This window comes from Odocoileus virginianus, chromosome 17 (assembly GCF_023699985.2).
Source record: "Odocoileus virginianus isolate 20LAN1187 ecotype Illinois chromosome 17, Ovbor_1.2, whole genome shotgun sequence".
NCBI lineage: Eukaryota > Metazoa > Chordata > Mammalia > Artiodactyla > Cervidae > Odocoileus > Odocoileus virginianus.
Window position 1 is genome coordinate 32,917,520 of NC_069690.1, and position 21,321 is coordinate 32,938,840.

The 21,321-nt window shown below is 53.4% G+C and overlaps 1 protein-coding gene across 4 annotated transcripts in view; it reads left to right on the forward strand.

Annotated features, from left to right (window-relative positions):
- The first annotated feature begins 4 nt into the window (after positions 1-4).
- The window catches only part of TOM1L2 (target of myb1 like 2 membrane trafficking protein), a 73,171-nt gene continuing 51,854 nt past the window's right edge, over positions 5-21,321 (forward strand). For 3 of the 4 annotated variants that reach the window (XM_020914055.2, XM_070479238.1, XM_020914056.2), the window contains exon 1: positions 5-165. In XM_020914055.2, the coding sequence (XP_020769714.1) occupies positions 114-165 (52 nt within the window). In that variant the 5' untranslated portion in view covers positions 5-113. The remainder of the gene's footprint in view (positions 166-21,321) is intronic. The other variant, XM_020914057.2, reaches the window with a different exon arrangement.

Below are 21,321 nucleotides of genomic sequence, written 5' to 3' on the forward strand. Positions count from 1 at the left end.
GGCGTTCCAGAGGGTTGGGCCCGGGCAAGTGTCAGTCAGGCCGGGAGCGCGGCAGCGGACGCGGAGACCCGGCGGCTGACGCGTGGGGGCCGCTGCCGAGCCGTCCGCCCAAGATGGAGTTCCTCCTGGGGAACCCGTTCAGCACGCCGGTGGGGCAGTGCCTCGGTAAGGCCCCCACCGCGGCGTCCCGAGGCCTGGGCGGTGCTCCGCGCGTTCGTGCGCGGAGGGGCCCAGCCCCGCGCCCCAGCCCGGCCGCCCCGGTCCCAGCGGGCTCCCTGCCCCGGGCCCGCCGGGCTAAGCCACTCTCAGCGGCGGGGAGCGGGCGGGCGGCGCGCCCCTGGGAAGGCTGGCGGGGGTGGGGGCGGCCGTGCCGGCTGAAGACCGGATCCCGGGCCTGGGAGCCTTGCCGCCGACTCTCCCCGTGACCTTGTGCGAGTCGCTGCCCTGTCAGGTCTGAAGTTCCGTCTGTCAGAGGTGGTCCTCACGTCCCTGGGGCCACTGCCTCCCTGGTGGCTGTCGCTTCCCAGTCCTCAAGTCTGCAGACGCCGGCCTTCTGGGGGCAGGTGGAGAGGGGGGTACTCGGCAGTGCAAACCCTCGGGGCCCTGGGCACCGGGATGACCAGCATCCCGGTGAGGAAGCCCGAGGTGGAGGTGAAGGACCACCAGAGAGGCCCGCCCAGTGGAATTTCCTGACTGACGAGAGCAACGTGCCTTTTCACCCAAGGCGGGAGCTCACGCCAGGCGTGATCTGTCAAGAATGTGGATTGGTTTCTTTTAAAGCTGGATTCCTCCTGGTTGGTGGAAGGGCTGGTAAAACGCCTTCTATGAGCAGGGACCTTTGGCGTCCTTATGGGCCTGGCTAGATTAGGCTGGAGTGATTTGCCTATTTCCTGCTTTGTAAATTTCCAGCTTACTTTTCAGCCTTTAGTGGGCCTGTGAAACTATTGAAGCCTCTCCCGTTGGCTGACTGGCACCTGGGAGCCTTCCACTGCTCACTGGTATAGGGTCTCTGATAGGGGTGATGGACACTGGACCCTGGAGGGTCTTTTCCAGCCTTTCTGGAGGTTCCTACCCCCACTTTCTTCTTCCTCAGGTGCTCTTTCACGGCATCTGTATTCCAGAAACTCATTTCTGATATTGAATTCCAAGCAGTTGTGGGAGGGAGCCAGTAAACTTGGGGGGATTTTTTTTTTCCTTTTCTGTCTCCTTTATAATAGGAGGCTCTGTTACTACCTTTGAAACACCAAGGTAGCTGTTGAGGGGTATAAGTTAAAGGAGATTTTAAAGTATACAAAATAAGGGATGTACGGGTGGGCAATGAAAAGAGCATGACACTTCACTCAGGAGGACCTGGGGTGAATGTTGCTTTGCCCGTTTCAGCTGTGGGGCCCCGGAAAGTGGTGCAGTCCTCCTGAACTTTTCATTTTGCTGTGGTCGGGGGTGGGGAGATTGACTCATCTCTGCTTTGGAGAGGAGATGGGGGACCGCAGGCCCATCTGTGACCAGGCCCCAAGTCCACCATCCCTTAGGACACTTGACCATGAAGAGAATGGGGCCCCTTTGTCACCAGCCACTGAGCCAGCAGGTGAGGCCTCAGGAATTTCGTAGCTCAGTTCAGATAAGTGATTAGAGGCCAGAATAGGTTCTAACGTGCTCATCACCTGCACCCCCTTCCTCCAACGTGTGTTCTGTGCTTTTGGGACAAAGTGTAAAAGTGACCCTCATGACATTTAGGGCTGGTAGTGTTCTTTTTTTGTTGTTGTTGTTAGTGTTCTTGAGAAGTATATATGCCAGGGGTTGGTAGAAGGGAGGGAGATGCAAGAATGAAACCCCAGCAACAAAGCTGGCTAGTAGGAGCAGCTGGTTTACCTCACATGAAGCAATTTGACCACCATGACTTTCTCCTGAAGCTGTTCTGCATGGTGTTATTATCCTTCTCACTTTAGGATGAGGAAACAGGCTTAGTGGGGCGGAAGGACAGCCTGCCGGGCTGTCCCAGCGCTCAAAGGGTTGATGGGGTCACCAGAGGGAACAGAGACTCGGGGGACAGTGGTGACCAACGGAAGGCCACCGTAGCCAGTGCCGAGTCGCCTTGTGGGGACAGCAGAGCTGTCAGGAGGCCAGCACACTGAGAGGTGCTGGGCCTGGGCCGTTGGTGAGGAAGGGGAAGGAACCTCACTCACAGAGAAGAGGCCCCTGTGCTGGGGACAGGTGGAGGAGGTGAGAGGCGGCGTGGGCCCCTCTGTGGTCCCCTGTCCAAGTGGAGCAGAGGTGGCTGTGGGGGACGGGGGCAAGTTGGGTTTGGGCCCGGGATGGAGCCCTGTCCTGGGTGGGTGACATCGAGGCCACATTCTTTACTGACCTCAACTCTCAGTCTCTCTGGACCTCGTTTTCCTCCCTCAATAGCTGCTGGGGCTTGTACCTAACTCACCCCATCCGTCTAATTCAGCAGGCATGTTGAAAGGGTGCTGGGTGCCAGGCCCCGGGATATAGATGTTAAAAAGCTGCTCTGAGGGGCCTTCTGTAGCAGTAAGGCACCTGCCCAGGTGTCGTGAGCTGCAGAACCTTGGGCTCACTGTCTGGGGGTCAGTGGATTGGCCTTTAGCCTGCCGCGGGCCTGGCCTACCACATGCTTCCCGGCACTGTTGGGTCAGACACATGGAGAACTGGCAGTCATGCCCCAGCTGACACCTGACGTGGTTTCCAGGGCTTTCTGGTCTCCGTGCTGCCCATCATCCTGGGAGGTGATTCTCGAGTAGAGGCCACAGCTTGGAGCCCAGAGGCACTGTGGTGTAAGCGGCCAAGAAGCACCCAGAAAGACTGAATGCTTTGTTGTGCCACCTGATGCTCTCTTATGAATCGGGTTTCAGAGGGTCCTGTGTTAACGGTTGTTGTGTCCGGGAACCACAAGCCAGATCCAGGGTGCTTGGCAGGTCCACAGCTCTCCTGTGGTGGCTGAAAAACGTTTTCAGATCATCAGTTTCCAGGAGTAAAGTTTGGATTCATTTAGATGAGATCAGTGAGGAGTTAGTTAATCCTGACCTGAGTGTTGGAGGACCAGCTCCCTCCTGCTCACTGCAGGGTCAGTGTCTGGGGCCTGGGTGGTGTGGGGTCTTGACTGCTGCGGGAGCCTCCCTGTCTCCCGAGATGGCTGCGAGCTTGATGAGCCGAGGTGCTTGTTTCGAGAGGAGTTAGTTACCCACTATGAGGGGGCGGCTTTGGGGTTTTATTTAGTCTTCCCAACCCTGTGAGATAGACAGGACAAGAATGGGAAGGAACTTACAGTTTTTAAGCACCTACTTGATGTGAACTGCACATGGGATCTCCCTGAATCCGAGTGTGACGATCATCCCTGTATCGATTCTAAGAAACTGGAGCTCCCAGAGGTTAAAAGCCTTCTGCCAGGTCAAGGCCAGAGTCCGGCGGAAAATCCCGTCCTGATCTGGGCTTCATTCTGTGCTGCCATGTTGCTTCTTGCTCTGCAGACCCCGAGAGTCAGAGTCCTCAGAATCCCTGGAGAGCTGCTTGAAGCTGGTGGTGGGGTCGGTTGGGGTGAGCTATTAAGGTCTGAGGATGCTGACACTGTGGGTCTGGAGACCACACTTTGAGAACTGTTGCTTTTGATGAAAAGTTCTGCTCCTTTAATCACTTCTTAACCTTTCTTCAAACAGTAAATGTGAGTTTTCTTGTGGACAGACTATAAGGTTGATTATTTAGAATCATTCATGCATTTGGTGGTTCTATCACCTCTCTGTATGCACCACGCTAAACAGTTGCTAGGATGTTCAGTTTAGTAAGGGAGCTGAGACAGGGACCTAAATCAGATAAGATGGCAAGTGTTGGCAGCAAATTGGAGAGATAAATGAAGTAAGGAAACAGGACAGGAGGGATCATCTCCAGCAGCAGTAATAGTGGTTAACGGTTTTGCTGTTTTAGAGATGGGTGCTGGCTTACCATGTGCCAGAGACCACAGTAGGTATGCTGTGATCTTGTGCTGTTTTAGTTCTTACAACACCGCTGTGAGTGTCTACTCTTTCCGCTTCGCGGATGGGACCTGACTCTGCAGCTGCTGTCCTGGGGGATGGCGGTGATGAGGAGGGGCACCCCGGGGGCTGGAGGAACGTGGCGCTCAGGGGGTGGGATTTGGCTCCTGTCGAGGAGAAGGAGGGTTGGCGGGCACTCTGAGCCAAGGCTGGTTGTGAAGGGGTGGGGGTAAGACCAGCCGGGAGAGCAGGGATAGGCCAGGCAGACGGTGTCAGGCCTGATTGACGAGGCTTCCAGTGTCACCGCCTGGTTTGGACCCTTCTCTTGGCGGCACTGAGGAGCCATGGATGATTTCTAGGGAGGGGAGTGGCCCTGCTGTCATTACAGTGGCAGGGAGGGTCCCCTTGGCAGCTGCCGAAAGGCCACCTCTGTCTTACTGTGAAAGCCTCCACTGTGCAGAGTGGGGGTCCGACAAGGGAGTCAGCGCACGTAGTGCCAGTTCCCTGAGGTCTGGGGTAGGGCCCTTCCAGGGAGCCCCCAGAGATGAGAGGGCACCTGCTGAGGTGGGTGGGCAGAGCACGAGTGGAAGTCTGGGATTCTGAGAGCACTCGTCCTTAACTGCTTGGACGGTTGTAGGGTAACCAGCCTGCTCACGTCCCCCTGCTTTCCACGCTTGGATACTCAGACCCGAGCTGAGAGGCTCCCAGGACCTGGCCAGGGGGCTGCCCTGCTTAGAGGGTGTGATGGGGCTATGAGCAGGTGCTTTAAAGACCCAGTGCAGACCTCTGCAGAAAGCTTGAGAACATGCACTTATGGAAAGGGGGAAAGATCACCATAATGTGCTTTCTTATAAATCCTTTGAGATTCTCCTCATCTCACAGAGTGAGTGGAGTAAGTAGAGTGCTGTGTGCTTCATCTTCCGTTTTCTCAGGCCTTGGAGAGGCAATGTTGTGTGACTGCTCTTAGCCTATTTCTGTATGACGTGCTGTGCTGTGCTGTCGCTCAGTTGTGTCCGACTCTTTGCGACCCCGTGGACCGTAGCCTGCCAGGCTCCTCTATCCTTGGGATTCTCCAGGCAAGAATACTGGAGTGGGTTGCCATTTCCTCCTCCAGGGGATCTTCCCAACCCAGGGATTGAACCCAGGTCTCCCACATTGCAGGTGAACTCTTTACCATCTGAGCCACCAGGGAATTAATTTCTGTATAATATGCCTGCTTTTTGGGCCAGTGGGTGTCAGGTAAGGGAGGGGGTATAAATGCCCAGAGGGGCATTGGTTAAGCATTGTTGCTCTTGACCTAGGAGATACGTCACTCAGAATTTTCAGGTTAACCTACTGGTCTGCAAAGACAGAAAATAGCGTGCTGATCCAGCTCGTTGTGGCCGGAGGAGAGGCCTGTTAAAAACCAGCCTTGGCCTTGGTGCCTATTTCAGTGCTCCCCTGAACCCCCCTGACCTAGAAGAGTCTCTGATCTCGATTTAGCCCTCAAGCCTCTGGCTGTCAGCACTCACCACTTCCTCCAAGCAGCCTTCCGAGACCACCCTGCCTGTGGTGCCGTGTCTCCTCTGAACACCTGCGTATGTTGTCTGGCTCGTGCACTTGGCCTTGCCCTCCAGGGTTCCTGAAGATTAGTGGAGGGAATGTGAGTTGGTGCCCAGCACAGTTCACACGCTGCCGCTTCCTCCTGCCGTGCCGTTTCCTGTTGTTTGCTGCAAGTCCCGTCCTGTTTATGGCCTTATCTTCCTCAGGGCAGGATGGATACCTTCTGTTTCCCCCATGATCTTCTCAGCACGCAGTAGAGTCCGCTTTGTACATTCCTCACTCTAAAGGTTCCTCTCTCTCAGGCTTGTTTTCAGCATCTATCAAAGCTAAAAATAATGGCCATCATTTTCTGGCCCTGCACGGCAAAATAGGACACCTTGTGAAGTGCCATCCACACAGTATCTCATGTAACACTTTTTCTCGGCGAAACTCCAGTTAGTCAGTGGAGTCAAGTCCGTTTTACAGACGAGCACCTGGAGGCCTAGAGGAGCTGCGGGCCTTGCTCCCGGCGGCTCCTCAGGGAGGGGCGGGGCTCCTCAGGGAGGGGCGGGGCTCCTCAGGGAGGGGCGGGGCTCCAGAGCTCTGTGCTGCAACTCTGTGGCCTGCGTGAGCCTGGCCAGGTCCCTATAGAAGGGGCCTTCGCTGACCCGTTGTACGTTCCGGAGCCTCCTGGGTGCCCTATGCCTGCTTGTTCTCTTCTGACATGGGCACCTTGTGTTTGGGGTCAGAGTCAGTCCTGTCTCAGCTCTGTGTGCGACTGCCTGTATGTGGATCCACTGACTGGATCCAGGGAAGGGATATATGTGACAAGCAGGCTGCCCTGCCACTTCTTCTTAGTGAAATATGTCATCACGTTACCATTCTTGCCAGGCATCATTCAGACTCATGCTCCATGATGGCACTCGTTTTTTATTTGTTCCTATTTATTTACTTCTTAAAAATTGTAGAAAAACATGCATAGCACACATTTACCATTCTGACCATTTTATAATGTTCAGTGGCATTAAGTACATGCACGTTGTCCTGTGGCCATCCCTACCGTCATCCTCAGAACTTTCTTGTCTTCCCAGACTGAACTCTGTCCCCCACCCCTAACTTGCTGTTCCTCCCCAGGCCCTGGCCCCCACCCTTCTACTTTCTATGTGAACCTGACCACCCCAGGCACCTCCTGTGAAGGAATCCGGCAGCGTCTGTCCTCTTGTGACACTCTTGTTCACTCCGCAGAGTGTCTTCAAGATTCACTCATGTTGGAGGAGCCTGTCTCAGAATCTCCTTCCTTTTTAAGACCAAATACTCCTCCGTTGTGTGTATAGAACTCATTTTGTGCATTCACTTGTCCATCAGTGGATACTCGGGTTGCTTCCACTTTTGGGCCATTATGAATAGTGCTGCTGCGAATACGGGTGAGCAGATATCCCGTGTTTGTGTTTGTGTCCCTGCTTTCAGTTGTTTTGGATACAAACCCGAAGTGGGATGACTGCGACCTGTGCCCCTTCACCGTGACTGTACCTTTCTACCTTCCTACTAGCTATGTGTAGGGTTCCAGTTTCCCCACTTTCTCGCCAACAGCTGTCTTTTTATATATATATATAAATGGGTGTGAAGTGGTATCTCGCTGTATTTTTTTGTTTTTATTTATTTTTTTCACTATGCAGGGTGGCATGCAGAATCTCCCTTGTGGCCAGGGATCACACCGGGCCCCTTGCAATAGGAGCATGGAGTCTAAGCCCCTGGACCACCAGGGAAGTCCCTCACCGTAGTTTTCAGTTGATATTAAGCACCTTTTCACATGGTGATTGTCCATCTGTAAATCTTTGGAGAAAGGGCTATTCGGAACCTTTGCACATTTTTGAAAGCAGCTTACTTCTGTTGTTGAGGAGTTCTAGGAGTTCTCTCCATATTTTGGATAGTAGTCCCTTATTAGATACTAGATTTGCCCTTTTACTCTGCTGTTTAGGTCTCTTGGTGAAGCGCGGTGTATCTGTTTCTCTGTGGCTGCCGGTGCCTTTGGTTTCCTGCCCTTGTTCTCAGAGGGTCTGGCATGTGCCCTGAGGATAGGCAGGGTGATACTGGTGGGGCTGGTCGGCCTGACTCCTCACCAGGTGCTGGTTGAGAGCCCCACAGGCAGCAACCCCGTGAGGCGGCACTGTTGCTCATGTGTGATGGAAGAGGAGGCCAAGGCTCAGGAGGCAAGTCCTTCCCAGGGGCCTGTGATTGCCAGTGGAGGACCAGGGACTTGCGCCCAGTCTGTGAGTCCCTACCCCTAAACCAGAGTTGTCTGTGGAGTCGAGTGAATGTGCTTGCAGCTCAAAGTGTGGAACTGGTCGTCTCAAATTCTGACCCATCTGAGCATCACTTGCTGTTCACCCAGGTCCAGGATGACTCGGGGCAACGCGTCCTCGTCCTCCCAGTTTCTGGGGAGTTTGGCGAGAAGCAGTACTTTCTCACTGCACACCCAGGTCTTCCTGGGGTTCCATTCTCCTTGGATGTACTTTGGATCTGCAGTGTCGGGAGGAGGAAGAGGGGTGGACACACACGAGTTCTCCGTGTGGCCAGCTTTCTTTCCAGGCTCACCAGCTGCTGCTTTAATTGGGAATGAAGCACAGGCCTTGTCTTCTGGAAGGTGCGTTCAGAATTTTTTCTGGGGTTTTGGTTTAGAGTGGAGAGTAAAGAGGGAGGCTGGTTCCTCATCTCAGGGGATTGGGCCCCACGCCTCTGGGAGCTGGGACACACCTGGGCTTGGGGTCAACACCGTGGAGGTCTCTGCTGCTCCCAAGAGAGACATGCTTGAGCTCGAGCTCGAGGCAGGAGATGCAGCCTGGGGAGGGAAGAGCCTGGTGTCAGCCTCCAGAGAGGGAGTTTCCTTCCTGCTAACTCTGGAAACCCTTTAACCAGCAGTTCTGAGGGTCACCCAACTCTCTGGAAGGGCCTTCGTGGCCTTTGGCTCAAACACCTCGCCCTTACAGGGGAGGAAATGGAGGCCCAAAGAGGTGGGTCTGTGCTGTTCTTATACAGACAACACCTCTGACTCCAGACACGTGGGTTTTTCCGGACACCGGTCAATTCTGACACCAGCTGGTATCCTCAATCCAGTCCAGTTCAATGTACTCTGACCTGCCTGCCCATGGTTGTCACAGGCCCCCAGGTAAGGGCTCAGCTTCACTGACCACTCCCACTTGATACCAGCACTTATGACCAACTGGCTGTGGATGGGGGTTCCTGTGAACCCCTGCCCAGGTTTGAGGATTTGCCAGCATGACTCACAAGACGCAGGAAACACCTTCCTTTGCTGGCAGTCTCTCTGGCATCCAGCTCCATCATGCAGCTGCCCCGGGCTGGCCACCACTGGGTACTCTCGGCACTGGAGGGTCCAAGGGTGTCAGGAGCCATGGGCCGGTAACCGGGCCAAAGGTCAAATGAGTATGTCTCGTTATGTCCCAGGAGAGACCTTGACCGGTGAGGCCTGGTGTCACTGGGGAAGGGCCTGGTGGCTTCTCCTGACCTTGGGCCCTGCCAGTCACCTGGGTGTTTGTGTCCACAGGGGGGTGAGGGAGGTCAGGAGCTCATCATCCATCACGTCATCAAGGACTATGACTCATGAAGATGAACTTTCTGGGCCTTTCCTGGTGGGCCAGTGGTTAAGGCTCCTCACTTCCACCACTACAGGGTGTACTTGTTTGATCCCTGGTTGGGAAGCTAAGATTCTGCATTCTGATCGACGTGGCTAAATCATGTTTAGTTAATCATGTTTAGTCTAGTTACATGGGACTGGTTAGTTCCAGGTTTGGTTGAAAAAGTTAGTTCTTAAACTCCTCTTTGCTCTTATGTTTTACCTGCTTTTTCTGGCTCCTGTCCAGAACAGAGGGGCTGCTCCCAGGCAGGACGCAGGCAGTCCCGGCTGGCCGGAGTCCTCCACTGAATGTCATGTGACTCTGGAAAGGTCACATCCAGCCCATTTACTCCTGTAACAAGGGCAAGTTGAACAAGTTCATTTCTACATCTGAAACTTAAGGCCTGAATCAAAGGAGCTTTTAGTTTTTCTTAAGACTTTTAGCCTCCATGATTCACTTTCATGGGCAATGAACAATGCTCTGCGAACTTAAAAAAAAAAATAATTGTGCTGGGACTTCCCCTGGTGGCCCAATGACTAAGACTCTGTGTGCCCAATGCAGAAGTTCAGGTTCTATCCCTGGTCAGGGAGCTGGATCCCACACGCCGCAGTGAAGATTGAAGATCCCGTGAGCCACAACTAAGACCCATCACAGCCAAATAAATAAACAAAAATAAATATTTTAAAAATTGGGCAAAATTTACATGACACAAAACTCACTATCTGCATTGTTTTTCAGTGAACATCTCAGTGGCATTAAGAACATCCACGTCCAGAACCCTTCTTCTTGCAAAACTGAAACTCTGTCCCCATTAAATAGTAACTCTTATTCCCCCCTCTCCCCAAGCCCCTGACACCCACCCTTCTACTTTTTGTCTCTATGAATGTGATGACTCTAGGGACCTCATATAAGTGGAATCAAACAGTATGTCTTTTTGTGACTGGGAATGGCTTCCTACTCCAGTGTTCTTGCTTGGAGAATCCCATGGACAGAGGAGCCTGGCAGGCCACAGTCCATGGGGTCGCAAAGAGTGAGACATGACCAAGCGACTAAATACACACAACACTCCATTAAATGTATAGGCCTTGTTGTGTATCCATCCATCTGTTTTTGAACATGGGTTGCCTGCACCTTCTGCTGCTGTGAACGTGGTGTGCAGGTTTCTCTTTGAGACCCTGCTTTCAGTTCTTTGGAGTACATACTCAGCAGTAGACTTGCTGTGTAATGTGGCCATGTGGTAGTTCTGTTTCTGTTTTTTTTTTTTTTTAGGAACCTCCATACTGTTCCCATAGTGTCTGTACCATCTTCCACCCCCACCAGCAGTGCACAAGGGGCTCCAGTCTCTCCTCATTCTTGCCTGCACTTATTATGTCCTGGTGTTCTGATGGAGCCATCCTCAAGGGTGTGAGGAGGGTGCACACTTCTGGGGTGTGACTGAGCCCTCAGAGACTCAGTGCTGTTCAGAACTCAGTGCAGGACATGTGTCTGGAGGAAGGCGGAGCACCAGGGTCTTGGGTGGTGTGTGCACATCTCAGGTGCCCCAGTCACTCCGTGGGAACTGTCTTCATGTGTCTGTCCTGGCACAGATCTGAGTGTGGAGGGGACCTCTGAGCTGAGGGAAGGGGCTGTTCATCCAGACTCCACTGGGAGCTCTGAGGGCCAGGCCATTCCCCTCGCCCACACCACCCAGCCCTTCATCCTGGTCCTGCGGGGCCGGCTCATGGGAGCGTGGCCAGAGAGGGCGTCCAGTACTATACCTTTCTGGAGGGGAACTGACGTCACTGTGAAATTTCAGATGCGGTATGACCTGACCCAGGCTTGCCCTCTAGGGACCTGATCCACAGAAATGTCAGGTGGACGCACGTGCAGCCACAGCAGTTTTCTGAGGACAGAATCCCAGCTCCCCAAGGAGGATGGTTTGTGCCCCCCGGGGGCGGGCACACAGCCAGGTGCACAAGTGGCTGTAAAGTGAGACCCGGGGTCGGATCCCATTACACCATGAGCTTCATGGAGCAAGACCCACACTCAGCAGCAGATGGGGCCACGGGGCAGGGGACCTCACACTTTACGCAAGGTGATTTGTGTCCTGTCCATGTTGTCTGATTTTTAAACAAGGATGCACACATATTATTTCACTTTACACAGACCTCTTATCTCGTGAGCAGGGCTGTGGATGCGGCTCTGCTGTGGGTAGACCCTCCTCCCCACACTTGGGGCACCAGGAGGACCCTGCTGCTCCCTCAGAGGCAGCCCCTGACCACCGAGGTGGAGCTTCCAGGGCGTCATGGAGGCCAGACCCCAGAGTCTGCCCCCTTTTGACCTGCCCTGTCCCATCCTTGGGGACTCTGAGGTGGGTACCATTCACACCCTCTCCCTCAGCTTCTGAAGGTGTGAAACTGAAGACCCCTCAGGATGGTCCCTCATGTGGGCATTTGATGAAGTTCAAGCTGAAAGTCTCCTTCTGCCAACTCCCTTCTCTCTTTCTGGCCAGCTCCTACCTATCCTCCACAGCCAGGTCTCTGGTGCCTCTTGGGAGCCCTCCGACCCCGGAGGGTACTGCTGATGAAGGCCCAGGATGCTGCTGCCCAACGAGGGCTGTGGTTTCTGCTCTGTCACTCAGCTGCAAGCCACCCCAAGTCCCTGTGTTTCATTACTGCCCCTAAATCCCTAAGGCCTGGTGGCCATCCTCCCTTCCAGAAAGCAATTTTGTGACAGCACCAACCATGCAGCATCACTCAGCAAACAGGAGCCACTGAGAAATGTACACACTGCCCGGGACCCTTCATGGAGCTCCGCCTTCCTCCCCGTGCGCCTCCTGCCCTGAGTCTCTGTGGTGCTCAGTGACATATCCGAAAGTGTGCAGCCTCCTCACACCCTCGAGGATGGCTACTGACAAAACCCCAGGGCAAAACAAGTGCAGGCAAGGGTGTGGAGAAGCTGGAGGCTGAATGTCCAAGGTCAGGTGTCAGCAGGGTTGGTTTCTCTTGAGGCCTCCTCTTGACATGCAGACAACCGCCTTCTCGCTGTGCCCTCTCCTGATCTTGTCTGTGTGCAGGTTTCCCTGGTGTTTCCGTGTGTCCAACTTCCTCTTAGGGGGACACTGGGCAGGTTGCACCAGGGCCTGCTCCCTCAGGGCCTCCTTGTACCTTCTTGGCTTCTGCAAAGACCCCCCCCCCCCCCAGGCATAGCCACACTCAGTATATGAATTTAGGGGCATACAGTTTACCCCTGACATTTGCACAGTGCTCCGTGGGTGGTGGCTTGCCCTCCTGTTCAGCTCGGGGTTCTGGGTTCTGTTCTTGGGCAGACTGCATGTGGTGCTGGTTGTCCTGTGGCTGGCAGGCTGTGCAGTCTTCCTAACCCCCAGGTTCCTTCTGTTACAATTAAACCAGTATGATAGGCTCACACTCGGAGGAGCAGACCGAAGCCTTCAGCTTCTGGACCCCTGGTTCCAACTGAGGGTCAGTAAGATGTTGTTACTCAACTTTACCAAGTTAACAAAGGATTACACTTTAAATATGTAGGAATTCAGATGGGAAGGGAAACTAGCAAAGCCCTAATGAAAACTGAGTTAGGTGGGGACTTTCCTGGTGGTCCAATGGCTAAGACTCTGCACTCCCACTGCAGGGGGCCCAGGTTTGATCCCTGATTGGGGAACTAGATCCCACAGGCTGCACCAGGAGTTCGCCACAACAAGGATCAAAGATCCTGCATGTCTCAACTAAGACCCCGGGTGGCCAAATAAATAATAAAAATAAAATTTTAAAAATATTTTAAAGAGTTAGGTGAAAACACGATGCTGTGACAAACAAGCCAGACTCTGAAGGCCACGTGTGGTGTGATTCTACTTCCATGCATGTCCAGGATAGACTGTGGGCAGAGAGGGCAGGCTAGTGGGTGTGGGGGCCAGGGGTCAGGGGTCCTTTTGGGGTGGTGGAAGTATCCTGGGGTTTGGTGGTGGTGGCTACAGTGGTCTGGGAATGTACAGAAGTCCTCTGAACTGTATACTTCCAAAGAGTAAACGTTATGGCACCTGAGTTCTGTCTCCGTAAAACCATTATAAAAACATTGAACTGGGGTGGTGGCTTGCTAATGTGAGTGGCTTTCCTTCTGTCCTCTGTCCTCGGGGTTCTCTGTAATTACTTTTTTTTTTAAGTGGAAAAACCCAGAGTCATGCAGATTACTTGGAATCTAGCTTTGTGCAGTGCTGAGTCAGAGCCAGGCAAAGAAAATCTCCCTGGAATATTAAGGGGTCACTTTCGCTCCTAAAATATCAACATTGACTAAGATTTGCAGGCTAAAAATAGAGAGGAAACTGGGTGTGTATGTGCTGCAGCTTGATAATGAACTTGGCCCACTGTGACGTGGGCTGTCTCCTGGTCCCACCTCCACACAGATCCGTGGTTTGCAGCAGGATTAGCTTGTTGTTGTCTGATGGAGTCCAGCTGGTGCTGGGCATCAGAATCCACATTTGTGTGTGTGTGTGTGTGTGCATGCGTGTGCGTATGTCCTTTCAGAGAGCTGTTCATTCCCAGCTTGATGCTGTTTTCAATCCCAGGCCCAGAGATTTCTGAGCCATATATATTTTTAATATATGTTAAATAATTCATCAAAGAACGTGTGTGTGCCGGAATGTCGGCGGCCACCTCACTTCCCATCTGACTCTTTCTACCCAATTTTTAACCGCGTTCCTGCTGTAGGCCCTGTTTCTTGGCTAATGACATAAAATCATCTTCGAAAGGAAAGCCAAAGACTCTTGCATTCCCTTTTTCTGCCTTAAACCCACCCTTTGGTATTTACAAAGGTCAGATGAGCTGTTCTGGCGTCCGCAGCCCTGATGGACGGGGAAGCGTATGTTCCCATTGGCCCCTGAGGATGAAGGATGACTGCGGCGGCCACAGCATCTGCTGTAATGTCAGGAGCGGGCGCTGGGATGCAGGGGCAGCAGGCACATGAAAAATGCAGGAGGAGGGAAGTGCCTCTCCCTCGCAACCACAGGGACATCTCCGAGAGCATTTGCTCTCCTCCGTTAATCCTTGTCACCCGGCATCTAGTACAGGGGCTGGGGGCAAGGGCACCAGTGCCACGTCCTGAGGGGCCTTGCTCTGCCCTTGCACCGGCTTGTTTTTGTGCAGTGTTTGCCCCTCGTGGGGGTCGTCGGCTTTATTCTAAGTTAAATAAAGAGCATCCTTTGGTGCCTGGTGTGGGAGAAGCAGGTGCTGTGCGCTGGGCGTGTCTCTGTCCCCACTCAGAGCAGATGGCCTGCGTCAGTTCATTTCGTGACCTTTCTTTGCTGCTAAGACACCAAATCTCTGATCCCACGGATCATAAATATTATTTAGGTTTGCAGGCATGGAGGTAATGGGAGCAGCAAGCTGTCGCTATCATTTTCCATTTGTTGGAACCCTTGGAAGGAAACCATTACAGCAGTTGAGGTGCTGCGCATGCCTGCTGCGGCCCCGGGCTTTACGGACATGTGAAGGGCACTGCAGCCCAGCAGCCTCAGCAGAGGTCGGGGAGCCTTCTGCTCTATGTCCTGTTGTCCTCACCTTTCTGCTCACCAGGCAGCCCCCCCCCCCCAGCAGCCGGGCACCATGACTTAGGCCCCCCCCCCCCGCCCCAGCCCCCACTGCTTCCCCAGGGCCCACATTCTTAAAAGTCACTAAAGGTCTTGATGGTCATCTGGTCTCCATCGCTCATTGTACTGATGGGGGCCTCTCCCTGCCCCAGCCGGAAACCAGAGCAGCACAGGCTGTGTGGGGCCCAGTGAGGAGGTGCTCGGAGCTGGACCCCTCAGAGGTCTACAGGGAGGAGGCGGGCTGGGAGAGGACACAGTTCTGGGTGTCTTGGGGGGATCTGGAGTGGGGGGCAGCGAGGACAGTCACCCTGAGAGTCAGGCTTGAACCTTGTCTAGAGTCAAGGGGGAAGCTTGGCAAATGAATTTATTTACAAAACAGAAGCAGAGTCACAGATGTAGAAAGCAAACTTATGGTTACCAGGGGCAAGGTGGGAGAGGGATAAACTGGGAGATTTGGACTGACACAAACACATTACTGTATACAATCTAGGTAACTGCCAAGGAGCTACTGGACAGCACAGGGAACTCTGCTCAACACTCTGTAGTGACCTCTATGGGAAAAGAAGCTAAAAAAGAGCGGGTATATGCGTATGTATAACTCATTCATTTTGCAGTACCCCTGGAACTAATACAACATTGTAAATCCAATAAAATTTTTTAAAAAGTGGGGGAAGCTTGGGCAGTCTTATGTGTGTGTGTGGGTGGTGCTTATGCATCTCAGGGGAGGAGCATGTGAGGTGCCTGCCAGAGAGGGGCAGCAGCATCCCATCCTGAGGGGCCGAGGGAGGTCTCTGCCCTGCTCCAGCTCTCACCACCCCACCCCATTCCTCCATCCTCCCCAATGCCTGGAGCCTCTGCACCCCACCGAGTCTGCTCCCCTTCTGACACCTCCCGGCACCCCGGGGCAGGGGCTCACCCTTCCCCCGCCCCCACAGCAGGCTGGGCTGTTTGGCACCACAGGGTCCTCGGTGGAGATCACCTTGCTCCAGACTTCATGTGGGTCCCCTGGGGGCTGGGCCCTGTGCGGAGCAGGAGAGGGGCCGGTCTTCAGAGCCACCATCCAGCAGATCCCAGGGGACGCACTTTGAGACCCTCCTCCACCTTTACACATTCTTCAGGAGAGGAGGCGGTGTTTTTTAGTTTTTCCTGTGAAGAATTTCAAATATAAATAGAAGCTCAGTGTAATGAGCTTCTACGCTCCATGACTGGGCTTCAGCAGTTCTCAACAGCTGGCTGGTCCCACCCTGTCTCCTGGATGCTTCCCACCTTAGGGTTTGGAAGCCGGTTCCAGGCCTCATGTGACTGTGACGTGCGCGTCTCTGAAGGTCAGGGCTTCCGGTTGGGCTCCATGAGCCCCAGCCCTCTTGCCAGTCCGGTGGGCGAGGACGCTCTCTGCCCAGGGCTGCTGCGAGCAGGCCTCTTAGAGAGGCCTTTATCAGAACCTCATAGCTCCCTCTCCTCTGCAGCCTGCTTGCACACCTGGCACCGAGGTGGCTCTGACCACACGGCCTGGGACAAGTGAGCCCAGGGCTCTCTCGGCCGGAGACTCAACACCATCCTTGAGGCAGCAGCTTAGGCTGGGACTTGGGGCCCTCAACTTTAAAAAGAGGATGGAAGATCACTGAATGATCAGACCCCACTGAATCTGACTTGAAACCAATAAAATCTCTTCTTAGAAAAAAATAAAACCAGGGGCAGGGACTTCTCTGGTGGTCTAATGGTTATGACTCTGAGCTCTCAAAGCAGGGGGCTTAGGTTCCATCCCTGGTCAGGGATCTAGATCCCACATGGGCCACAACTAGAACCCAGCACAGCCAAATAATTTTTTTTTTTTTTTAATAATAGCAAAAATAGAAACGGGGGCAGAGTTCCTTCATAGGCTGGTTTTAAGATTTAGATGAGACCGTGTGTCTGTACGTAAGTCGCTCAGCACTCGGTAGCTTTTATCGTGAACATCCTTTCAATAATATATCCTGCAGGGTATTAGCTACTATCCCCATTTTACAAATGAAATGACAGACGTTTAAAACCAAGACTAGGTAGCATGTCTGAGCTCCTGGGGCAAATGAATTACAGAGCCAGGGGTCTGAGCCCAGATGTGACTACCCCCCGGCCCCCACCTTTTGTGATGGCTAATCATTGAACTGAGCTTTGTGGCCTCGAGAAGAGAAGGAGCTGGTTATGGGTCAGCAGACTAAGTTCACATGGTCCTGCCTCTGTCTGGTGCTCCAGCCAGTGCTGATTCCTGGAAGCTGACAGCCACGTGCGGGGTCTCCGCAGACCCCTGCCTGCATCCCCCACCTCCTTCCCACTCCTCCTGCGGTTAGTGCTACTCAGCTCTGTAGTGGAGAGAAACTACGCGGGCAGGTCAAACACGGGCGCAACAGCCCTTCTCTGCTCAGTCCTAGTGGGAAGAGGCAAGCTCTGAGGCTCAGCAGGGTCCCTGGTCACCTGTGGAGGCTTGTCCTCCAGTCAGGATAGTGAGAGGTGGACGTTCCAACTGTAAAGTTGCTGGGAATGGAATGTGTGAGGTTGATGTTGCCGAACTGGACATCAGACCCAGGCTCGTCCAGTCCCACTGCTCCCTGGTGCCTTGGTCTGGACACGCAAACACCCCAGATCAGGCAAGGAGTGCGGCGGGCAGGGGACCCACTGACCCGGAACCCTCTTCTGGAAGGTCCAGCTTAATGGGAGCCAGCATCGCCAGACCAGGACCCAGCTTCCTGTCTGGCTCTGTGCCCCTGTTCAGAGAGGTTCTCCATTACCAAACGAGGAAGCTGAGCAGACAAGCCAGTTGTCTGTGGCCCTTGGAGGGCAAGGCAGGTACTTGAAGGGCACGTTTAGGCCATGTCCAGTCCTCTTCCTGCACGTCCACCAAGGCCTCTGGACCTCCGTCACTGAGCAGCAGGATTGCCAGGGCCGGGGGCTCGTCCCGGGTGCTCAGCCAACCCGGGGCGATGGGCATGGATGGCTTTTCCCTGGAGAAGTGTTCTCTTCTTTGGGGGTGTGTGTCCTGGTGTGTCATGTCTGGATAGCCACCTTCACCACTGTAGTTTCCCCAAACCAAGCCCCAGAACAGGTTTTAGGGGAAGGTGGAGAGCCCGAGCGGTTATAGACCTTACAGGTAAGACTCACAAGCCCCGTGGAGAAGCCCCTGCTTTGGTTAGGAAAGCAAAACCGGTCATCTCATTGCTGGAATGACAGCCGGGCTCTCTTGGGACCCAGCCAGGAAAACAATTTGTTAGAATGACCCCCACACGTAACCAGTTAAAGCTTTGGGCTGAAATCCAGAATGCTTATTATGGGAAAGTAGGGTTAAAATTGTTCCTCTGAAACTGTGTGGTTGTTTATTTGAATTAGCAAGGTCACCCTAGTGACAGCTGTGGAGGCAAGTCTTTAATTAGGAGAAGAATTTGCCCTGAACGTCATCAGAGTGGCATTTCTGAGGCCTCTGGTGTTTTTCTTCCTGGCTTCTTCCAGCCTCGTCTCAGTCCCAGGCTCCATCCAGGGTCAGAGCTAGCTTCTTCCCAGATGACCATCCGCATACTCCCAGCAGCCCTGGTCCCCTGCCCTCTCGAGCTGGGGGCTGCTTCTGGAGCCTGGGCTCCAAATGAGGCTATGAGTGTTTGTCGTGTGAAGTTGGGTACAGCTGGTCTTGAGCGCCTTTGCTGCAGGCCACATGCTACTCTTAAGTGTTCGATATCTGTAAGCACACTTCCATCTCGTCTTAGTAATCGGCAGGTGAGGCGAAGTCCTTAACATCCCGCTCCACAAGTGAGGAGGCTGAGGGGCCGGGATCACACGGCTAGTTAGTGAGGTGCCCGCTGCAGAGGCCGGCATAAGGCAGGCACTCATTGGATGTTTATCGAGTCTGAGTATCTCTTGCACCGAAACGTCTGTTACATTTACCATCTCTGCCCTCTAATTGTTTTCTTTGTATTTGTTTTTTTGGCCACACTGCACAGCTTGCACAATCTTAAATTCCCCAACCAGGGATTGAACCTGTGCCCCCTGCAGTGGAGGCCCAGAGTCCTAAGCATTGGACTGCTAGAGAGTTCCCCCTGCCGTCTAGTTTTTACTTTGACTTTTCTCTAGTAACATTGAATATGTCAGTCTTTTCTTCAAACCTGGGTTTACTTTTTAAACTTTGAGTTACAGAGAATTTTAAACATTTTTAAAAAGAGAGAGAATAGTATAATGAAACTCCGTTCAACCCTTCATGTAACTTCAGCAGTGATCAACTCATGGCCTGTTTTGTCAACATGCCCATCTCCTCACTCTCCTGGCCTGTATTATTTTGAAGTAAATCCCCCAAATCATATTATTTCAGCCATATATTTCAATGTGTATCTCTAAAAATGAACTCTTTTAAAAACAACCATAATACCATTGTTGTACTTCAGGAATTAACAATAATTCTTCAATATTGCTTATTCAGTCGGCATTCATGTTTCTGTGCTGTGCTTAGTCGCTCAGTTGTGTCTGACTCCTTGCAAGCCCATGCACTGTAGCCCACCAGGCTCCCCTGTCCATGGGGATTCTCCAGGCAAGAATACTGGAGTGGGTTGCCATGCCCTCCTCAGGGGATCTTCCCAACCCAGGGATTGAAGTCAGGTCTCCTGCATTGCAGGTGGGCTCTTTACCATCTGAGCCACCAGGGAAGTCATGTTTTTAGTTGTCTCCTGATGTCGTGTTACCCGTTGTGTTAAAGTCTGTTTGAACAGGCTCTGATAAGCTCCGCATTGCAGGTGGGTGGTGTGTCTCTTCTGTCTCTTAGTCTGTAGGCGCCTCCTCCCTGTTCACTACAGTTTGTATGTCGAAGAAACCAGGTCACTGGCCCTATTGAGTTTCCCACGGCCTGGATTGTGCTGATTGCATCTCATGGTGTCGTCTAATGTGGCCACGTGTTCCTATGTTTCCTGTAAACCTCCATCTGACCAAGTTCAGGTTGAATTTCCCAAGGAGGCAGGGGCCTCTGCTGTCTCTCTGAGATGTTCATTACCACTACTGATCAAGGCCTGGATCCCCTGCTTCTTTACGGGTTGTAGATGGTTTCCAAACTGGGTTCTATTCCCTCAAGGGCCTGTCCCAGGGCGGATCACACAGAAGGCTTCGTAAGACTTGGTGCCAGTCTCATGTCCCTCCGGCCTCTCTCTCTCTCTCTTTTTTTTTTAAGTTCTACTACTTTATTGCTACCAACCCATCTCCCTCCTCCCTCGTGCACACATGCTCAGTCATGTAATCCCATGGACTGTAGCCCGCCAGGCTCCTCTGTCCATGGGCTTTTCCAGGCAAGAATACTGGAGTGGGTTGCCATTTCCTTCTCCATCTCCGGCCTCTCCTTGACGTCCTTGCTCACTGACTGGTCTCCCCGGGAGAAGAGTGACGTGGTCCGTTTGACTTGGAGGACCTGGCCTGGACTTGGCCCTTGTGTGTTTTCCTTTAGCCCCCTGCATGGGAGGGTGCTAGGTGGCAGGTGGGAAGAGCGCTGGGGTGGCCGGGTGGCTCCAGGTGAGGGCTTCAGCTCCTTTCAGCTCTGAGAGCCCACCATGGGCAGCGTGTGGGAGGAGAGGCTGGCTTCACTCTGCAGCCTGGAAGAGGTCAGACCAGTTGGAAAGCCTCGATTATGGGGGAAAACAAGTCCTTCAGAGGAAGTCTGCCTGTCAGGGTCCTTCATGGCATCGCTGTCACCCCACCCTGGGAGCTGCATTGTGCCACTTGCCCTTGAGCTCAGAGGCCAGAGCTGACCCCTGCTGCCCTGCGGGTCAGAGCCTCGCCCCTGGCGTGCAGACAGGGGTGCAGGGGACCTCCCTTGGGGTCCTGGCCAGGCATTAAATGATCATGCCATGTTCCGCCGTCATGTGGCTGTATTGTGATTTACTGTATCTTAGTGCTGAGCATTCAGGTTGTTGCCTTTATTTCTTTTCCTGGCTGTTACAATTAATGCAGCAACAAACCCTGGGAGAGCTTCAGTCTTTGTCTGCATTTCAGGTTGTGATGGTGAACCCCTGTTCCCCAGAATCACCCTGTGAGATAGGTGGCTCCTTTCTGAGGGTCTCGCTCCCTGGAAGCTTCACTGCCTTTTCTTTTCTCAGCATTTTGGGGACCTGGCGTGGGTTCAGGTGTGCACGGGGCTGAGAAGGCTTCCTGGGAGAGGGCTCGCAGGGCACACTCTGATCATGACCGAGGGTGGAGGCATGTGGAGGGTGGGGGAGACCAGAGCTGCCCGTGGGTGTGGACCTGGGGGAGCTGAGGCCAGAGGAGGTGGGTGGGGGGATGAGAGGGGACGGGGCAAGTGTAAAGGGAGCAACTAAGACCTGGGGACAGAGCCTAGACTTGGCTGAAATGGAAGGGGAAACCAGGGAGGAGCTCCGAGCAGGGCAGTAACTAAGGAGCCTGTGTGCTGGGTCACCTGGCTGCCAGCCAGAGGGTGGACAGGACAGAGCCAGTTAAGCCCCTTATACAAGAGGGTTCCTCACAGACTTGGCTAAGTTGGCAGGAGATAGTGCCTTTCACTTAAATTCACATTTCTTTAATTCCTGCTGAGGTTGGATATTTTAATGTTGATTTTCCAACTGTGTTTCATTATTTGTGACTTGACCTAGTG